The sequence below is a fragment of the Oryzias latipes genome, chromosome 20, assembly GCF_002234675.1.
Source record: "Oryzias latipes chromosome 20, ASM223467v1".
Classification (NCBI taxonomy): domain Eukaryota; kingdom Metazoa; phylum Chordata; class Actinopteri; order Beloniformes; family Adrianichthyidae; genus Oryzias; species Oryzias latipes.
The window spans coordinates 1,422,297-1,442,598 of NC_019878.2; the positions used below are offsets into that span (position 1 = coordinate 1,422,297).

The 20,302-nt window shown below is 42.7% G+C and overlaps 1 protein-coding gene across 1 annotated transcript; it reads right to left on the reverse strand.

Moving 5' to 3' along the window:
• Nucleotides 1–8,281: 8,281 nt before the first annotated feature.
• LOC110014028 lies at nucleotides 8,282–10,758 on the reverse strand. The gene is made up of 3 exons (XM_020700677.1): nucleotides 10,576–10,758; nucleotides 9,084–9,195; nucleotides 8,282–8,937 (listed from the first exon to the last, which is right to left on the reverse strand). The coding sequence occupies exons 1-3, from the start codon at nucleotides 10,674–10,676 to the stop codon at nucleotides 8,632–8,634; spliced, it is 519 nt and encodes a 172-aa protein (XP_020556336.1). The 5' UTR covers nucleotides 10,677–10,758; the 3' UTR covers nucleotides 8,282–8,631.
• Between the last annotated feature and the right edge of the window lie 9,544 nt (nucleotides 10,759–20,302).

Here is a 20,302-nt window from a genome sequence, read left to right on the forward strand (position 1 = left end):
AGAGCTCAGTAGAACCACATGTTCCTGTTTCTCTCAGCTCTGATGATTTTCTTACATTTTTCGACAGTAAAATCTCAAATATTAGACATAAGTTAAATCAAGTTATTCCTACTATCAGCCCAGAACAGGCTGAAGCGGTAGAAATGGAGGCATCCATAGAAACCTCTGTAACATTGGACTGCTTCACTGCTGTGGATTAAGCGGAAATAACATCAATTATTACGTCCTCCAAATCCTCAACGTGTCTGTTAGACCCAATTCCCACTAGACTTTTTAAAGAAACTTTTCCCCTAATTAATGATCCCATATTAACAATGATAAATACCTCTCTGGAAACGGGTTACGTGCCACAGTCTTTTAAATATGCAGTTGTTAAACCTCTTCTGAAAAAGCCCAGTTTGGATCCTAGCATCTTGGCCAACTATAGACCGATATCAAACCTGCCCTTTATTTCTAAAATCCTAGAAAGAGTTGTAGTTAAGCAGCTTTACTGCAAACCTACAGGACAACAGCCACTTTGAAGACTTTCAGTCGGGGTTTAGACCCCACCACAGCACGGAAACTGCACTAGTTAGAGTCTCTAATGACTTGTTATTGGCCTCAGAAAAGGGACTACTTTCTATTCTGGTCCTGTTGGACCTCAGTGCAGCCTTTGACACTATCGACCACAGTATTTTACTCCATAGACTAGAGCAGGACATAGGGATCAGAGGATCTGCTCTCCAGTGGTTTAAATCCTATCTGTCCGATAGGTATCAGTTCGTTAATGTAAATGGCCATTCCTGTCATTGCACTCCAGTCAACTATGGAGTCCCACAGGGCTCAGTCTTGGGACCGATCCTGTTTACGCTTTATATGTTACCCCTAGGAAACATAATCAGGAAACACAGCATTAATTTTCATTGTTATGCCGACGATACGCAGTTGTATTTCTCCATGAAACCTGACCAGAATGACCAGATAGAGAAACTGAACGCCTGCATCAGTGACATCAAGACCTGGATGACAATTAATTACCTCCTCTTGAACCCAGAAAAAACTGAGGTCATTATACTTGGTCCTAAAAACCTCAGAGATGCTCTGTCTGCTCAGATAGTCTCCCTGGATGGCATAAGTATAGCCCCCAATTCCACAGTTAGAAACCTTGGGGTTTTACTTGACCAGGATTTATCATTTAAGGCTCACATATCTCAGGCGTGCAGAACTGCCTTTTTTCACCTGCGGAATATTGCTAAGATCAGAAATAAACTTTCTAAAAGTGATGCTGAAAAACTCATCCATGCATTTGTTACGTCGAGGCTGGATTACTGTAACTCCTTGTTAGCAGCGTGTCTTAAGAGTTCCTTCAGAAGTCTCCAGCTTGTTCAGAACGCAGCAGCTAGATTGTTAGCTGGAACTAGCAGAAGAGATCACATCACTCCTGTGTTGGTTTCACTCCATTGGCTCCCAGTTGATTCCAGAATCAAGTTCAAGATCCTCCTGTTAACCTATAAGGCCTTACATGGAATGGCCCCGTCCTATATTAAGGACCTCATAGTCCCTTACCATCCAATGAGAACACTTCGCTCGCAAAATGCAGGACTGCTTGTGGTTCCTAGAATTAGTAAAAGTACGGTTGGAGGTAGAGCGTTTAGCCACCAAGCCCCTGTCTTATGGAATAAACTCCCAGCTCATGGAAGAGAGGCCGACTCAGTTTCTACATTCAAAGCTAGACTGAAAACATTCCTCTTTGGACAGGCTTATTGTCAGACTAGTTAGTATTCAGAGATTATTTAACTTAATGTTAATTTGTTTAAATTAAACTTAATAATAACTATTTCTTTTAAAAGGCTGCTAGAAGTTGAAGCTGGGGTAACTATGGTGCACTGGGGTTCTGTCCTCTTTCCTTTTTTACTTCTACCCTTCCTCTCCTCTATTCTTCATCATAATTTATCATTTAGTTCTCCATGCCTCTGTTTGGTGCAGTGCGATTCATGTATTGTCCCTCTTTTCCTCTCCCCTCCTGGGGAGTGGGAGTGCTTCCAGACTCCAGTTGGCTCATCCGTGCTCCAGTTCCTGACCGTTTACCTCGCCTTTGCTCCTGCTCCTACACCTGGCTGTGGATCCTGCCTCTGGCTCATCTCTGGCTCGTCTCTGCTCTGTACCTGACCGAGTACCTCGTCTCTGCTCCTGCTCCTACACCTGGCTGTGGTTCCTGTCTCCGGCTCGACTCGCGCCTTTGACTGTCCCCACAACCACGGCTGGATGAAGCTCGTCTGCTGGACTTTTATATATGTAGTTGTAGATTTAGATAAGTTAATTCTTCTCTAAGATTTCTGGTAAATCGCCTGTCCGTCCTGGGGGAGGATCCCTCCTTCATGTTGACACCCCTGAGGTTTCTTCGTTTTTTCCGGAATTCGGTTTTTTTGGGAGTTTTTCCTTACCGTGAAGGGGGGTCTAAGGGCAGGGATGCCAGTATAGCTTAGTCAGTTTGTTAGTTCATTTTAGTATTTTTCTATTGAACTCTTTGTATTCGTGATCCTTTTGATTTCATGTTTTACTTCGAAGCCCATCGAGACAACTGTTGTTGTGATTTTGGGCTATACAAATAAAATTGAATTGAATTGAAATTTCTGGGGGATGAAGCGCTGGTCTTCCTTGTCCAGAATGTAATGTAGAGGTTTGCTCAAAATCCAACAAATTTTTTTTTTTTTTTAAAAGGGTCACTTCAGAGGCCATATGAAAACTTGCATATGTAAATATGTAAGAATGTTGCTGAGGCTGCCTTCCGTCTATCTTTTTTCAAGTTGCAGTAACTATGATGAAGGTGTGGTAAAACTGCGGCTCATGTGTCTCTGCAGAGATTCCGAATAATTCATCTTTGAGTGACGGCTTCAAGAGGCCGAGCTACTGTGCGAGCTCCTACCAGCTGGTACGATCACAACTTTGTGACCGGCAACCCCTTGATGCCCGGACCAGGATCAGGAGACTGCAGCGCATCTCCATTCATCGCAAACGTTATCCTGTGGTTTAGTGTATGGTCAATGGTGTCCTCACAAGATACTGCTGACCAATGCAGGGACAGCAACATACCTGAACAATGCAGCCTGTTCTGCTCATTTGCAAACGTTCATTATTCACACATCTATTACATTCTCAGAGCTACAGGTTCTAGTTGCCAAACCCGTCTGCTCTTTGCATCGCTGTTTTTGTTTTGCTCTGCAGATCATAACTCTCCAGCACATCCTGTTAGTTCCCAGCATTGTTGTAGGACTGGTGGTCTTGATGTTTACCATGTGGTCAGAGTACTGCAGAGTACTGTTCCCTGTACTTTGTACAATGACTGTACAGTCAAGTTTGTTTTTAATTCTTCAAAAACACAATTGTAACTTAGTTTAAATACTTTTTATTGTTTTTGCTGTAGCACAAATGTGCCTAGACAATTTGCAACAGTGACTAGACAAATTGCAACATTTTTAAGTATATCTGTTGATGATCGTGTGCTCTGCTGGTCTTTTACTTCCTTCTTCAGTTTGGGGTTAACTTAATTTAATAAACGTATTTGTTTTAAAAGCCTTAGTCACAACTGCCCTTACGGGTGGTAAAGGCTGTACACATTTGACCAAAAATCGTCAAATCCGTACAGCCCAGGTAGGTGGTCCGCACCAAATTTTAAGATTGTAGACAACTCCGTGAACCCATAGAGCGAATATTTTAATGCAACTTTTTCCCACTGGTATGCTGTGGACAACGAGTCATAGCAAACACGCAACATTGAGGGATAAGTAAGGATGAGGTAGGTGAGATGCTGGCATGTTGAACCGATTTTTCATTTTTTCAACCCCTCCAATCCCTGCACACTGCAAAAGGGGGCTATTAGTGCTGTTAACCCTTGTGCTATCCTAGGCACTTTGACATTGGGAGTTGGGTCATCTAGACCTACTAGACAGTGCTCTGAACCTTTTTTCTTCAACGATTTGTGATCTTCACTGGTGTCCATGGATTACATGAAATGTAATGATAATACAAAAATATGATGTACCTGTTCTGCTTGATTGATGACCCACTTTTATGTCATCAACCCTGGCCACCAAGGCAAGGCAAGGCAAGTTTATTTGTATAGCACAATTCGTACACAAAGTAATTCAAGGTGCTTCACAAAACAGAAAAATGCATTAAAATCACAATACATCACATAGAAATAATCAACGTAAAATTTACTTTAAAAGAAAAGAAAAAAAATTTTGAAAATTGATTTAAAAATAAAGGAAGGAAAGGAAGGAAAAGTGCAGATAGGACCTTTCAGTCATATACACGGCTAAACAGAAATGTTTTAAGTCTAGATTTGAACATGAACACAGAAGACGCCTGTCTTACGACTTCAGGGAGGCTGTTCCAGATTTTAGCTGCAGAATATTGAAACGCTGATTCCCCTTGTTTAGTTCTGACTCTGGGAATCAACAGGAGGCCGGTCCCTGAGGTCCTCAGAGTACGAGATGGTTCATATGGCACTAACATGTCAGAGATGTACTTTGGTGCGTGGCCATGGAGAGACTTGTACACAAGCAGAGCTGCTTTGAAGTCTATTCTTTGAGGTACAGGGAGCCAGTGCAAAGACCTGAGCACAGGACTAATGTGATCATACTTCCTGGTTCTGGTCAGGACTCGAGCAGCAGCATTCTGGATGTACTGAAGCTGTTTTACAGCTCGTTTGGACAGGCCGGTGAGCAGGCCGTTACAGTAGTCTAACCTACTGGAGACAAATGCATGGATAAGTATCTCCAGGTCTGGCTTTGACACTATGTTTTTGATTTTGGCAATGTTTTTCAGATGGTAAAATGCCGCTGATGTTACTGACTTGATATGGCTTTTAAAGTTCAGGTCAGAGTCCATGATTACCCCTAGATTTCTGACTTGATTTGAGGGTTTAAGAGACAGAGAATGAAGGTAGCTGCTGACACTTTCTCTTTGTTTCTGTGGGCCAAAAATTATAACTTCGGTCTTGTTTGAGTTTAGCTGGAGAAAGTTGTTCTGCATCCACGCACTGATCTGTTGGAGGCAGTGGTTGAGAGAATCCACCGGCCCATATTCACCTGTTGTCAGTGACGCATAGATCTGAGTATCATCTGCATAGTTGTGATAAGATATGTTATTACTGCGTATTAACTGCCCTAGTGGCAGCATGTAGAGGTTGAACAGAAGGGGTCCCAGGATCGATCCCTGGGGCACACCACAAGTCAAGGCCATGTAGTCTGAGACACAACTCCCAATTTCAACAAAATATTTCCTGTCTTCCAGATAAGACTTGAGCCAACTTAGGGCAGATCCAGAGATGCCAACCCAGTCTTGGAGTCTGTGCAAAAGGATCCCATGATCAACAGTATCAAAGGCAGCACTCAGGTCTAGCAGGATTAAGACAGAGACTTTGCCATCATCAGTGTTCAGGCGGATGTCATTGGTTACCTTGATAAGAGCAGTTTCTGTGCTATGATGGGGTCTAAAACCTGAATGAAAAACAGAAAATTCAAATGAACTGTTTAATAAGAGAAAATCAGTGAGCTGTTGGTAGACAACTTTTTCAAGGACTTTTCCTAAAAATGGCAGATTAGAGATAGGTCTGTAATTATTCAGTACAGTGGGATCAAGACCGCTTTTCTTCAGGAGAGGTTTAATGACTGCAGTTTTTAAGGCCTCTGGGAATATTCCAGATTGAAGAGACATGTTAACTATTTGAGTAATTGATGGCAACACACTGTTCAGGACAGACTTTAGAAATCTAGTGGGTAACACATCAAGGCAGCATGTAGACGAGCTCAGACGGGTGATGGTCTCTTGGACAGTTTGGTCAGTGACAGGTACAAAGTGAGTCAGCTTAGAGTGAGTAGGTGGCCGTTCGATAGTTATATGTGTTGTGGAGTTGATGGCTTTTTTAATGCCCTGAACCTTGTCATAAAAAAATACAGCAAACTCATTACATTTGGGTGTGCAAACCAGTTATATTGGTAGCTGGGTTGGAGGGTTAGTTAATCTGTTTACTGTTGTGAACAGGACACGAGAGTTGCTGCTGCAACTTCCAATGATTTCAGAAACCAGACTGGATACACTGAGAAGGCAGAACTCCTCTGTGACAGTTCGCACTGTCACAGACCTTTTTCTCCTTCTGCAGAAGTCTAACAAAAGTTCTCATCTCCTGTGTGGTTCTTCTCTTTATTAAGGAAAAAGTCACAACCCTGACACCACCTTCGTCATGGTAGGGATAACACGTCAATGGTCATCTTGACCCCATAGGGTAGCACTAGGGTTACAGGGAGTGTGCGCTCCTTGCATGCAGCCTGGCTGTTAATTAACCCTTGTGCTATCTTAGATGACCCCCCCCCCTTCCATTGACGTGTTCTCCCTACCATGACAAAAGGTGGATAAAGGTGGAAAGATTTCATGTAATCCATGGACACCAGTGAAGATCACAAATCATTGAAGAATAAAGGTTCAGAGCACTGTCTAGTGGGTCTAGATGACCCAACTCTCAACGTTAAAGTGCCTAGGATAGAACAAGGGTTAAAAATGAGAAAATCAGGTAATTAGAGCATAGTTTGTGTGGACGTCCTACATGGACTTTTGTATCAGCTGCACACCCAGTGCATGCACCTCAGTAATGACTAGAGTGTGGCGTAAAGGGCACCAAATGACAGCATCAGCCACACGTCATCAATGCATGTAACTTCCATTATCCATACAAATACTTTACGATGCGTTTACCACACACACGACAATCACAAGTTCCATTTTCATGATGCCTCTCGTACGAGCAACAAAGGAACTGCAAGTCACATCTGAGCTCCCTTTAGAGACGTGGCTGCACCTGCCTCCGACCCAAAAACCCTTAGCACCCATATGGGTCAACCCTTGTATAGATGCATGTGACTAAGGCATAACTAGCAGGTACAAGTATTTTAGACACGAATTAGCAATTGTAACTCTGAATCAATTTTCAGCTTCATGTATCATACCATGTATGCTAAATCATAACAACTAAACTAAAACATTTTTTTTTTTAGGTATAAATGTATGACAGACAGAGTCAAAGTTAGGACAAGCTGACCCTATGTAAATGATTTGGACTGAAGTGCACTGAAAGACTTGCCACTGATGAACCTCTGTCTGATATTTTGGTTTGTGTAGCACATTAAAACCGCCTGTGTCGAGAATTGGTGCTTTAAAAATAAACTGACGTAATTTGATGAGTTATTTATGCATTTTATTTAAGCTGTATTACATCAACTTTCATTCTTTTATTACCTTTTAATTTTTCCCTGAATGAAAAAACACTCTTAGTTGAGAGAAAATACTTTGGTGGACTGTTGTCCCTTTCTAAGGGATATATCAAAGCAACTCAAAGGGGACAGTGGAGGTTTGAATTGTACATATCAGCTCTTTATATGCATTTTGCTTGTTTTAGAGCTGTGGTCTAAACTCTCACTGGGCATGAACACATCAGGTAGATATCTAAATCATGGCTATTTCAATGCTTTCATATAGATATGCATTATGAATCAGATAGACATCAATTCATAGAAGTCTATTGCGCCCCCCTTAGATCTCTAGCAGACGACTTTTTCACAGCGAATTGTGTTGCGGTCCCATCGTGCCATGCGTGTTGTTAACAACAAGCACAAAATGTCTATTAAATAACTAATATTCATCTATTGTAAATGTCTCCAGACAGCTTTGTTTTATTCCTCTATTTAGATGTCTGCCAATAGTGTTATCTGCATATAGAGGTCTACTACAAATCTACCTGTAGACATCAAACCTTTGGATTGTTTTAGATGTCTATTGCAAAACTTTACTAGATATAAAATAGAAAAGCAAAGTCAACCATGTTTCTATCATTGAGACTTTGCTGCGTCGTCATCCCTTTTCTCCTTTTACTGTCAAATATAAACACAACAACATTGGTGTAGGATCCACTTTCCCTCCTTATCTTCTTTTGTGTAGCCCTAGACAAACTGGTGACCTGATTAGGGTGTTGGGGTGTACTCCACCATTTAACAGTTGCCGGATTTGAACCAGCAAACCTGCAACCCCAAATGGGACTCAGTGGTTTCTGAAGATAAATGGAGGGATGTAAATTACAGTAATTATTTTTAACTATTAAGTGTTTAAAAAAGTTCTCTAATAGACATCTAAAAATATCCCAAGAATATATTGCTACAAGTAGATCTGTTGTAGACTTCTACATGCAAATATCTTTCCGGACACCATTGGTAGACATCCAACAGAGGAACAAAATAAAAAAGTCTCAGATGTCAGTAGACATCTACAGTAGATGTATATTAGGTATTGACTAGACATCCTGTGCCTGGTGGGGTATTGTTGTTTTCTTACACATTGTATTTGTAATGCTACCACCACTCTCCAAGATCAGAGGCTTACTAAAGCTTCAGCCAATGACAGTCCACCACAGGCAATTTAAGTGTTTCATCAGGTTACAGGTTAAAGTCTGAGGTGCAGTTACAGGCTGATTAGGTCTGTAAGCAAAATAAAGCTAAATGCAAATGCGGGAACTGTAAAAATAAACCAAAACAGTTTGATGAAATATTGTAGTCTGTGCTTTATTCTACGATAATAAACAGGAACACTTTATTGATAAGATTACTGGATGCAGGACTTTCCTACTCTGTGGAGAAGACCCAGGATGTCCAGTTTTTCAGTTGTGGGAGAAGGAGCCTGGCTGTCAGTAATGCTGACTGACCCAAAGGGGGACTTTGGGATGACATCTGCACTTCCTGTGCTGCTGGTGGAAACACAAGATGTCTGCTCATCAGCTGAGGGGGGCCAGGGCAGCAAAGAGCATTGAATAGCTGCTGCTCTGTGGGAGGGGCTTGATGTGAGCACAGTCCCTGATAGAGCAACCTGTGAGCAAAGCTGAGACTGCTCATATCGCAGACTGTCCATCTCCTGAATGAAGGCAGAGGATAGGAAAATAGGAATTAGTAACTCAATGTAAAAATACAAACAGCAAAACACTCCTGTAATAAAACTGAAGTCACGTTCCTGCTGTGTGAATGTGTGGCAGCGTCCCAGCCAATGGCTGACGAGCTCACCCTTTGTAGACTTTCATTGTAGTGATGGGACAGTTCTTTCAACTGCCTCTCCAGCTCTGCTGCTTCCCGCTTGATGGCACATCTCAGCTCCTCTATGTCCTGAATATTTTCCCTATACACACACACACACACACACACACACACCCAACACACACAGACAAACACAGACAATAATGATATTGCATTTCTGCTCAGTTCTTGTTGAAAACAGATGCTTTTCTTCTCTCTCCTCCTGTGCTAGTCCACTCCTAAGGCTTTTTGTCCCGTTTGCCCCAGAGCCTCTGCACTTTTCATTCTCCTGCAACTTCTGCATTTTGGATGTATGGATCTGATCATGTGGTCCTTGAATTCGACAGACGTGCTTTTTCCACACTAAGGATTAGTAAAGCGGACCCCTCATGCCCGGACTGTTCCCATGCGACTGGACACGCCAACATTCCATGGAGCTAGTGAAGGTTGGTGTGTCTGGCGGGATTGTCTGTGACATTAAAGGTGTGTATCTATTCTTATTGCTGATCATTGGATTCTCCTAATCCAAAGCCCTGCTTGCTGGTCTTCCAAAAACTAACATTAAGAACCTTCAGCTTCTCCAAAATTCTGCTGCACAAGTTCTCACCAAGGCCAGGAGGCGGGGACACATCACCCCAATTTGATAACCCCTGCATTGGCTCCCCATCTGCTTCAGGATTGATTTTAAGATACTGTTCTTAAATGCCTTAATGGTCTTGCGCCCTCTTATTTATCCGATCTTTTAGTCAAATATGAACCCTCGCAGAACCTCAGATCCTCTGGCTCTGGTCTGTTAACCATTAAAGCTGTAAAAACCAAACCTGTGGAGAGGCATCTTTTCAGCACCACGGCCAGTTTGATGATGAAAACTTGGATTGTTCATATAAAAAAAATCAAAATACAATATTTCATAAATATTGTTTAAATGATGCATTGTGGTCTATATTCACCAATCTAGTGAGAATCAATGCACACTGTTTTTTTGCAGAGACTTCTGGGAAATTTCAAGGGGCCTCTCGATTTTGGAATTGTAGATTCAGGCACCTTATATAGTGCACTTTGTAGTGAGTAGTGAAGGAATTTGGACACGAGCCAAGCTTCATCACCCTGGGCAGATCCTCCAGTTATGCCACTAGTGATCACACTTGGCATCAGATTTATAGATCTAGGACCATCAAGGTGAATGAACTGCATGCAAACTGACGGCTACAGATTGTACCCTATTTACTAATAGATAAACCTGAAGGGATTTCATTTCCTTCATATTGATCAATGACTCTCTGTGGTGATGGATATTCCAGCTCATCATGTGTCACACATGGCTCCACAGCAGAATGAATCTGTGCACAACGAGCACTTCTTTGCTTTTAATCAGATGTTTACTTTACGTTTTGGGGAAATTCATCTTCATCTGTTCTGTTTCTTTTTGGAAAAGGAGCTACAGGTGAGGATGCTGAGGCGAGACAGAGGTAACGCTGTTCACCTTTCAGCGTCAGAGAGCATGCTGTACACTGCAGCTTGCTCCTCAGAGAACCTCCTCTCCATGGCATTGAAGACAGAGTGAAACTGCTGCAGTCCTTCCATCGTCTTTTCCCACTCTTCAATAGAGCACTGTGGAGAGAATCAGCAGGAACTTTTACACTTTTCACACTTAAGTGTCCACCAATCACAGCCCCGCAGGTAAACAGTAGAGCCAGAGAGCTCTGCATCTCATGCATCTCATGTACAATTCAATATAAGAATTTGAAAATTAAAAATATTAAATAATTTTTTTATTTAAATAACAATGCATTCTGCAAATTACAATTCAATATTGAAAAAGGACATTTCAAAACATGGTTTGCTTTGAATTCATTTTAAAGTAACTTCAAATCTATTGCTTTGTAAAATGTCTTTTTGTTTTTAAGTCAGAAGGTGGGATTTAGATTATTTATGAAGGATGTAGGCTCCGCCCTGATGAGGGTCTGACAGTTTGCATTTCAGTTCGCATTTTGACACATAAAGCGCAATGCAATGCAAATTAAAATGCATTACACCAGGGGGCGCTGTTTAGCAATTTCCTTTTGAATTCTGACACAAAAATAGGATTTTACAAAGCAATAGATTTGAAGTTTCTTTAAAAAAATTTCAAGCAAAGCATGTATTGAAATGTCCTTTTTCTTTCTTTCTCTTTCGGCTTTTCCCATCAGGGGTCGCCACAGCGAATCATCCTTTTCCACCTCACTCTATCATGAACATCTTCTACCCTAACATTAGCCAACTTCATGTCCTCTGTTAAGACATCCATGTATCTCCTCTTTGGCCGTCCTCTTGCCCTCCTGCCAGGCAGCTCCATCTCCAACATCCTTCTACCAATATATCCACTGTCCCTCCTCTGAACATGTCCAAACCATCTCAGTCTGGCTTCTCTGACTTTGTTGCTAACACAGGCAACATGAGCCGTCCCTCTGATGTACTCGTTCCTTATCCTGTCTAACCTGGTCACTCCTAAGGAGAACCTCAACATCTTCATCTCCGCTACCTCCAAATCAGCCTCTTGTCTCTGTCTCACTGCTACCGTCTCTAACCCATAGAGCAGAACTGGTCTCACCACTGTCTTGTACACCTTTCCTTTGAGTCTTGCTGACACTCTTCTGTCACACAACACTCCTGACACTTTCCTCCACCCACTCCAACCTGCCTGCACTCGCCTCTTCACCTCTTTTCCACACTCCCCATCACACTGAACTGTTGACCCCAAGTACTTAAACTCCTGCACCTTCTTCACCTCAGCCCCCTGTAACCTAACGCTTCTACCTTGATCCCTCTCGTTCAGACACATGTATTCTGTCTTACTACCACTGACCTTCATGCCTCTTCTTTCCAGAGCAAACCTCCACCTCTCTAGCTGTTCCTCCACCTGCTCTCTACTCTCACTGCAAATTACAATGTCATCTGCAAACATCATTGTCCAGGGAGATTCCTGTCTTACCTCGTCTGTCAGCCTGTCCATCAGCATAGTAAACAAAAAAGGACTCAAAGCTGATCCTTGGTGTAGTCCCACCTCCACCTTGAACTCCTCTGTCTGACCTACAGCACATCTCACCACCGTCATACTTCTCTCATACATGTCCTGAACTACTCTGACATACTTCTCTGCCACTCCAGACGACCTCATACAGTACCACAGCTCCTCCCTCGGCACCCTGTCATACGCCTTCTCTAAATCTACGAACACACAATGCAGCTCCTTCTGACCATCTCTGTACTTTTCCATCAACATTCTCAAAGCAAAAATGGCATCAGTGGTGCTCTTACGGGGCATGAAACCATACTGCTGCTCACAAATCTCCACCTTCTTCCTAAGCCTGGCTTCCACTACTCTTTCCCACAGCTTCATTGTGTGGCTCCTCAACTTTATTCCTCTATAGTTGCTGCAGTTCTGCGTGTCACCCTTGTTCTTAAAGATCGGGACCAGAACGCTTCTCCTCCATTCCTCAGGCATCTTCTCACTCTCTACAATCCTATTGAACAACCTCGTTAGAAATTCCACTGCTGTCTCTCCTAAGCACTTCCATACCTCCACAGGTACGTCATCAGGACCAACGGCCTTTCCGCTCTTCATCCTTTTCAGAGCCTTCCTAACCTCATCCTTTCCAATCTCTGCTACTTCCTGCTCCACAACAACCACATCTTCCTCCCTTCTTTCCCTGTCATTTTCCACGTTCATCAGCTCCTCAAAATACTCCTTCCATCTTTTCTGTATACTCTCCTGGGTTGTTAGCACCTTTCCATCTCTGTCCTTAATCACCCTTATCTGTTGCACGTCCTTCCCATCTCTGTCTCTCTGTCTGGCTAGTCTGTACTAGTCCTTCTCTCCTTCCTTTGTGTCTAACCTGTCATATAGCTCATCGTAAGCTTTCTGTTTGGCCTTTGCCACCTCTCTCTTCACTCTACGCTGTGCTTCCTTGTACTCCTGTCTACCTTCCTCAGTCCCTTCTACATCCCACTTCCTTTCAGCCAACCTCTTCCTCTGGATGCATTCCTGTACTTCCTCATTCCACCACCAAGTCTCTTTACCATCTTTCCTCTTTCCAGATGACACACCTAGCACCTTCCTACCTGTTTCCCTGATAATCTCTGCTGTAGTTTCCCAGTCATCTGGAAGCTCATCCTGACCACCCAGGACCTGTCTCAACTTCTGCCTAAATTCCTCACAAGTTTCTTCATTCTGTAGCTTCCACCACTTGGTCTTCTTTTCTGTTTTCCCTCTCTTCTTCTTCCTGACCTCCAGAGTCATCTTACACACCACCATGCGGTGCTGTCTGGCTACACTCTCTCCTACCACCACTTTGCAGTCAATAACCTCTCTCAAATGACCTCGTCTACATAGGATGTAGTCCACCTGAGTACTCCTACCTCCACTTCTGTATGTCACTCTATGTTCCTCTCTCTTCTGGAAGTAAGTGTTGACTACCGCCATTTCCATCCTCTTCGCAAAGTCCACCACCATCTGTCCCTCCAGATTCCTTTCCTTCACACCAAACCTGCCCATCACCTCCTCATCACCTCTGTTGCCTTCACCAACATGCCCATTAAAGTCTGCTCCAATAACAACTCTCTTTCCTCTGGGAAAACTCTCTATGACCTCATCCAACTCACTCCAGAATCTCTCCTTCACTTCTAACTCACAGCCAACCTGTGGCGCATACCCACTGACTACATTCACCATCACCCCTTCAATTTCTAACTTTAGGCTCATCATCCTGTCTGAGACTCTTTTCACCTCTAGAACACTGTTTACAAACTCCCTCTTCAGAATCACTCCTACCCCGTTTCTCTTCCTATCAACACCATGATAGAACAGTTTGTATCCTCCTCCAATACTACGTGCCTTGCTGCCCTTCCACCTTGTCTCCTGCACACACAGTACATCTACCTTCCTTCTCTCCATCATGTCTGCCAGCTCTCTGCCTTTCCCTGTCATTGTGCCAACGTTAAGAGTCCCTATTCTCAAACCTATGTTCCTGCCTTTTCCCTTCTCTCTCTGGCCACGGACCCTTCTGCCTCCCCTCTTTCTTCCACCAACAGTAGTCAAATTTCCACCGACACCCTGTAGGTTAACAGCATCGGTGGCGGTCGTTGTTAACCCGGGCCTAGACCGATCCGGTATGTCTAAAGTGTTGTGGATGATTCGCATGGTTATTTTGGCAATTATTACGCCGGATGCCCTTCCTGACGCAACCCTCTCTATTTATCCGGGCTTGGGACCGGCACAGAAGTAACTGGCTTGAAACCCCTGTGGCTAGATTATTGAAATGTCCTTTTTAATCTAGTAAATTCCAGAATGCATTTCCAAAATTGTGAAGATTTCAAATTTCCATTAAATCCTATTTATTGAAATAAATGCAAACCAAGTCACGTGATATTTCATTCAAAACCATGGTGATGGATGAGAACAAGTATTGTTTTAAGGTGAATCACAAGAAGGGAGCATAACAGTGCCGTGCGTGTGCCACGCAACATTGACAGTCTTCGTATGTAAGTCAATCCTCTATGTGAGAAGCGTGTTCAGCGGGATTAACCCTTGTGCTATTCAAGGCACGTTAACGTTGGGAGTGGGGTCATCTGGACCCCACCAGATAACACAAGGGTTAAAAAAATAAGTGTTCTAACAAGTGAGCAGTTGGACCCTTATTCCTGTTTGATAACACAATAAGATATTTTCACATTTCTGCCACGCCACAAGCGCTCATCATCATCTATCAAAGTAGACGGACGTCTTCTTCAGGCCGTGGAGCGGCAAGCTCCTTACACGTGGGAGGGGGTACAGATGAAGCGATTTTGGGAAATGGTGGTTGGTGATCTTCCAGAGGAGCTGAGGATTCAACAATTCCACATGAGACGCTCAACTTCTGATGAGCTGTGTGACGCTGTGGGACCTCTGGTCGCCCCCGCTGTGTGGGGCCCAAGGCAGCCAGTTCATACCAAGAAGCGCATTTAATTTGAAAAAAGTGTTTCTGTTGCAGTTTGGCACATTTTCTAATTTCAATCTGCCTCAAAAACCACCTCCTCCAAGCGGAAAACCCTTTTTTCGATTAATGCACGTTTTTCTTTTAGAAATTGTGGTGTTTCCATTTAGAGGATGTATTATTGCAAATCCAATTTGTGCAATGTCATAGGTCATGAAAATGCAAATAATGAGTTTGTCTGCTTCCAGGTGATAAAAAAGTGTGAATGGAGTGCTGCATTACTTACAGAAACATGCTGTGGATGGAAGTATTGCCTGCTGCAGCAGTTCTGAGGACGGTGACAGGAACAGCAGCACTGCAGGTTGGCCTTCTTATCCAATTTGTCTTGACTTTTGGTTTCATTCCTGTGCTCCTCCTGTTGCTTATCATCATCTGATCCAGGCCCTGGAGTCTTTATCCAGTCCACAGTTTTTGAGTTTTTATCTTCGGTGGCCCCATCGTTTCTTAATATGACAGGTGTGGAATTGTCTAATGTCAAATCAGTACAGAGCAATGGAAAAAAGGTGGTTGAAGAGAAAACCGGTGAGGGTCTGTGTGATCCTCTGGTGGGTGTCTGGCTCTCACCACTTGACAGTGCATAAAGATCCCTCTGTGATAGTTTACAGGTGAGAGCATTGCGCTGACTTTGTAGGTTTTTCCACGACTGAAGAGCACGTAAAGGAGTGGAGGTGTCAAGAGTCAGAGGACTCGGAAAATGGGTGTGTTTTGACTCAGTCAACAGAGGAACATCTTTCCTGTGAACAATGTGAGATGATAGAGAGGGGGCTGTTTGACCAGAAACAGAGGGATTGGAGGACTTCTCAGTGGCAGCACAAAGGGAGGAGCACGAGTTGGGCATGGACAAATATGGATCTGAGTGCATACCTCCCTGTCCTGATGTTTCATCATGTCCAGATATAGTTGAGGATGACAGTATTGAAAGAGAAACTGTGTCTTCAGACGAAACTAAGGCATCGGAGTCTTGAAAAGTGTTGAACTCTTCTGCTAAAATGGTTATCTGGGCGGGTTCGGCCCAATAGACTTTGCTCTCAGCATTAAGTTGTTGGAAAAAGTCTGCATCCTCATTTTCACCATCTGAAACGTCCACTGAAGTTTCCTGCACCCCACTAAAACTTTCAGTCATGAGCCTGTGGGGTTGGACCTCAGTTTTATGGCCTACCTGCTGCTCACATGCATCAAAATATCTGATGAACTTGTTTTGTTTGCTCATAGCTCCTGATTGACGGAGCTCTTGGAGTTTCTCCAGCTCGGTTAATGATGAATGATCATCACTGACAGTGTGAATAGTAGACCTCTGGTCAGTTTCTGTTTGGACAAAAGCTTCTTTTGATGTGTATCCAGAGCTGTCCATGTCTGACATGTAAACCGAGTCCCCGTTTACCATCGCTTGGTTCATGTTCCGTTGCTGAATGTTGTCCACATTCAAAAAAGTACAGTTCTGGATAGGTGGGGCTGGAGCTAAGATTTTTATGTCATTTTGAGGAGGTTCTGCTTCTTGTTGTTGGGATGGTTTAGCTGTATTTGAAAGTTTTGCATCAACTGAATCTATCAGAGTGTCCTGTTGATTGTGTGAGTTGCATGACAAAGCAAGTTGACAAGGGACTTTGAGAGAAAGCAGGATTGCAGGAAGTCTATCTTCATTATCAGAGGACTCAGATAAAGTTGATTCATGATCAGCTTCTGTTACAGGAACTTTCTCAGAACCTGAAAAAATTGCATCTTCACAGTTTGTTTCACTGCTGTGTGAGCTGCTGTCGGTTGCTGAGGAAGATGGGGGGTGTAAACCCAGAGAAGCAGAGGGAGCTGGATGTGGTACTAAACCAAGGTTTGTGTTTTTGCATGCAGATATTTCAGCTCCCTTTATGAGGCACTGACCCACCAAGAAGTCAGACCTATGCAGTGTCACAGTGTCTAAAGAGGAAAGTTGACTGTGTTCAGCCGATGGCTGAGGTGGAAGGGCTTCAGAGACAGAGGGACCAGAGAGGGACAAGTATTGAGCATCGTTACAAAAGCTTTTAGATGGAAGGTTTGAGTCCAGAGCTTTGGACTCTTCTATCATGAAAGAAGTGATCTGTTTGCTGATAGAAAATGAGTTCAGGGTGGCAAACCCCATATCAGGTAGAATCTGTGAATGAGTTGTCTTCTGTAGTTTTGGTGAGAAGAAGGAAGAAAGATCTTTGCTCATCAAAACCGATGGCAAAGACATGGGGGACGGCTTTTCACTGGGCTGTGTTTTATTGTTCAAAATTATAAAGGCGGCTTCTGGATGAATTATGGGAGGTGATGGGGAACGGTCCATGCCTATGGAAGGGTGAGGAGAGAGAGGGATACGTTGACCAACATCAGGTGTATTGGTTGCCAAAGAATGAATGATGGCGGTTGATTCTCCAGGCTTCACATCACTTTTGGTTGCAAAGGTCCATCCTGGTGAGTCTGACAGAGTCTGAAATGAGAGCGTAGCTAGTTAAGAGCTAAAGTAGTTGAAAAAATGAAGAATTTTCCTGGAGTTCATCACATTGTTAAAGCTTGACAGGTTTGTCAGTCAGAAGCCTTTGCTTTGTGTCAAAGTCGCAGAGCTCCACCATGTCGTACTTACATTCACTCACCATCCATCTGAACATCCATCCATCCACTTTTCAAACCATATTTTTTCCATTCAGGATCTCAGGGACTGAAACCTACCCAGCTACTGAAATACCTATTTGTGCAGTTGCCCGTGCACAAATATGTCTGCATGAATTGTTGTCCTGGGCTGGACTGGTTGTTAATAACAGATACATTTTCAGAACTACATGTTGTCACTGGTTGAATAAGGCTTTAAACTTTGCCATCACTACACAATAATTAATCTCTGTTTCTGATCATTATTTCATTGAGCCATCACCAGAGAAGAAAAACATTTACAGTTTTCTAATGGTAATGTCTAACTGTACCTGTCCGCGGTAGTCCTGCTTACCTCAGTCATTCCTTTTGGTGTCCAGATTTGCCCAGGGCTGCTCTTGCTTCCTGTTTTTGGGAAACCTTCTTCCAGAGATGGATGTTTAATTGCCATCTCTTTTGCTGATAAATTCTCCTGTGTATCAAAGTCTGAATCGCCTTCTTGATTGGCTGCCACAGAACCCAGACACCCATTCTCTAGACACAAAGGTTTGACTCTCATTAAGGGCACTTTCGTGTGCCTCGTGATACCCGAGTCCTGCAGAGGTTCAGGTTCAGAGCAAGGATGGGAATTTTCAGCCAGTCCACCTGACATGTGATGTTTCTGGCTTTGGGCATGGCCAAGGGATTTCTTTGATGCTCGTCTGAACAGGATGGCCATCTTTCTCTTTCTTTCTTGGACATCAGGAGGCAGTTGCTTGTCCAGTGGTGTTTGAACAGATTGCCCTATTAAACCTGAAAATGTGGTAGTCACCTCCTGAAGAACTTGAAGCTGTTTGAAACGATCTGTGTAAAGGTAAAAGGATAAGAGTTAGACAAGCAACACAAAAAACCCACTCGATGATGACATCTTGGTCTATTTTAAGGTGAGCATGTAGTTGCCTAGAAAGCACATTGGTAATAAAGTGCATAGTGCTCTTTAATTACGTATTTGTTGGATTTTATTTTTATTTTGTAATATGTTGTGCCTAGAAGTGCAACAATGGCAAAGCTTCTCTTCTCATTTACTTTGTTCATTTCATTCTAAAATTACACTTGCAAAGAAAGAATCGAAGACTTTTTGTTTGTTTTTTTAGTTTTCAAAGTTTGTGGCAAAAATTCCAACTCATCTTGGGAGATGGAGTCCAGTGTGTGAAACAGGGTGCAGTGGTTCTGTTAACTCGACAACTAAAGAAAGTGGTTGATCTGTCAACAGGACACTGCAGGAACCACAGGTCAGCACCTGTTGTGTTAGCAGCAACAAGTGTTCAATAATTTGAATGGCACTTGCTACCTAATGTTCCCTGATCCCTCTTAACTACTGACGAGGTGCTAAAATGTACACTTACTACCAACGTCTGGATTTTCCAAGTCCAGTCGGTTCTTTTGGGCATCCAGAAAAACCTGGACGGTTATTCCTCTTGCCTTCGACTGATAGTGAAGGAATCGAGTTGGGATGCGTCCAGAAAGGTCTGGTTCATCATAGCCAAAACCGAGGTCCAGGAGAAACTCTTCTGGGTCATCACTCCACAGGTTTAGCTTGTCCATCATACCATCAAGCAGAGATTCCACAGGGTATTCCTCAGAACCGAACTGAAATGAAACGGCTCAGTCTGGGTTGTGCATTCTTCTTAAACATATAAGACTAAAAGACCTGAAGATGACCCCTAAAAGCAGCCTAACCAACCCTGGCAAAAGTACATACTTCTGAACATTTACAAAAGTAGGAACATCAACAACAAAGAAGTTCTAAATTCAAGACCCTAAACCCACCAAATTCTACAAGTTTTACATACCTCCTATAATAAAAGATAAACGCAGTCCAGTAAATTATTTTTTTAAATCTAAAACTATGAATAGAATTAACCTGGTTGAACGAAAATAGATACAGAAAATAAATTCCTAAAATATGTTATTTCTTGGTTATAAAAGCTGCAAGTTGACAGATTCGGCTGCTCTCTAAGAACCCTTAAATAGATGAGATCTTTATTGTTTGGAGAAGGGGAAGGTTTCTGATGAGATTTTAATGGAAGTTTTGGTGTGCATATATGTTATTCAAACAAAATGTACAGTACAAGTCTTATCTGAGTTTGCATATTTCATTTTTCTGTCAATGTGACAGAGAATCTTTGTTTTAATTTCACTCAGTGTAATTCCAGGTGTACAGTCGTGGCTAAAAGTTTCGAGAATGACACATATTAGTTTTCACAAAGTTTGCTGCTAAACTGCTTTTAGATCTTTCTTTCAGTTTTTTCTGTGATGTACTGAAATAGAATTACAAGCATTTCATACGTTTCAAAGGCTTTTATCCACAAAACATGATATTTATGCAGAGTCAGTATTTGCCGTGTTCAGTGGCGGTTCTACCCTGAATTACTCCCCGGGCGAGACCTTCCTCTGGCGCCCCCCCCCCAATAGAGTCACTTTGTCCATTTATTGTAACTGAAAATACAGTTAGGAAATATTTAATAAACACAAATAATCTGAAATAAATATTATAAACTACTAATCACACAAATAATACACTAGAATAAATGTAACTGCAGCACTAAGAACAGAAAA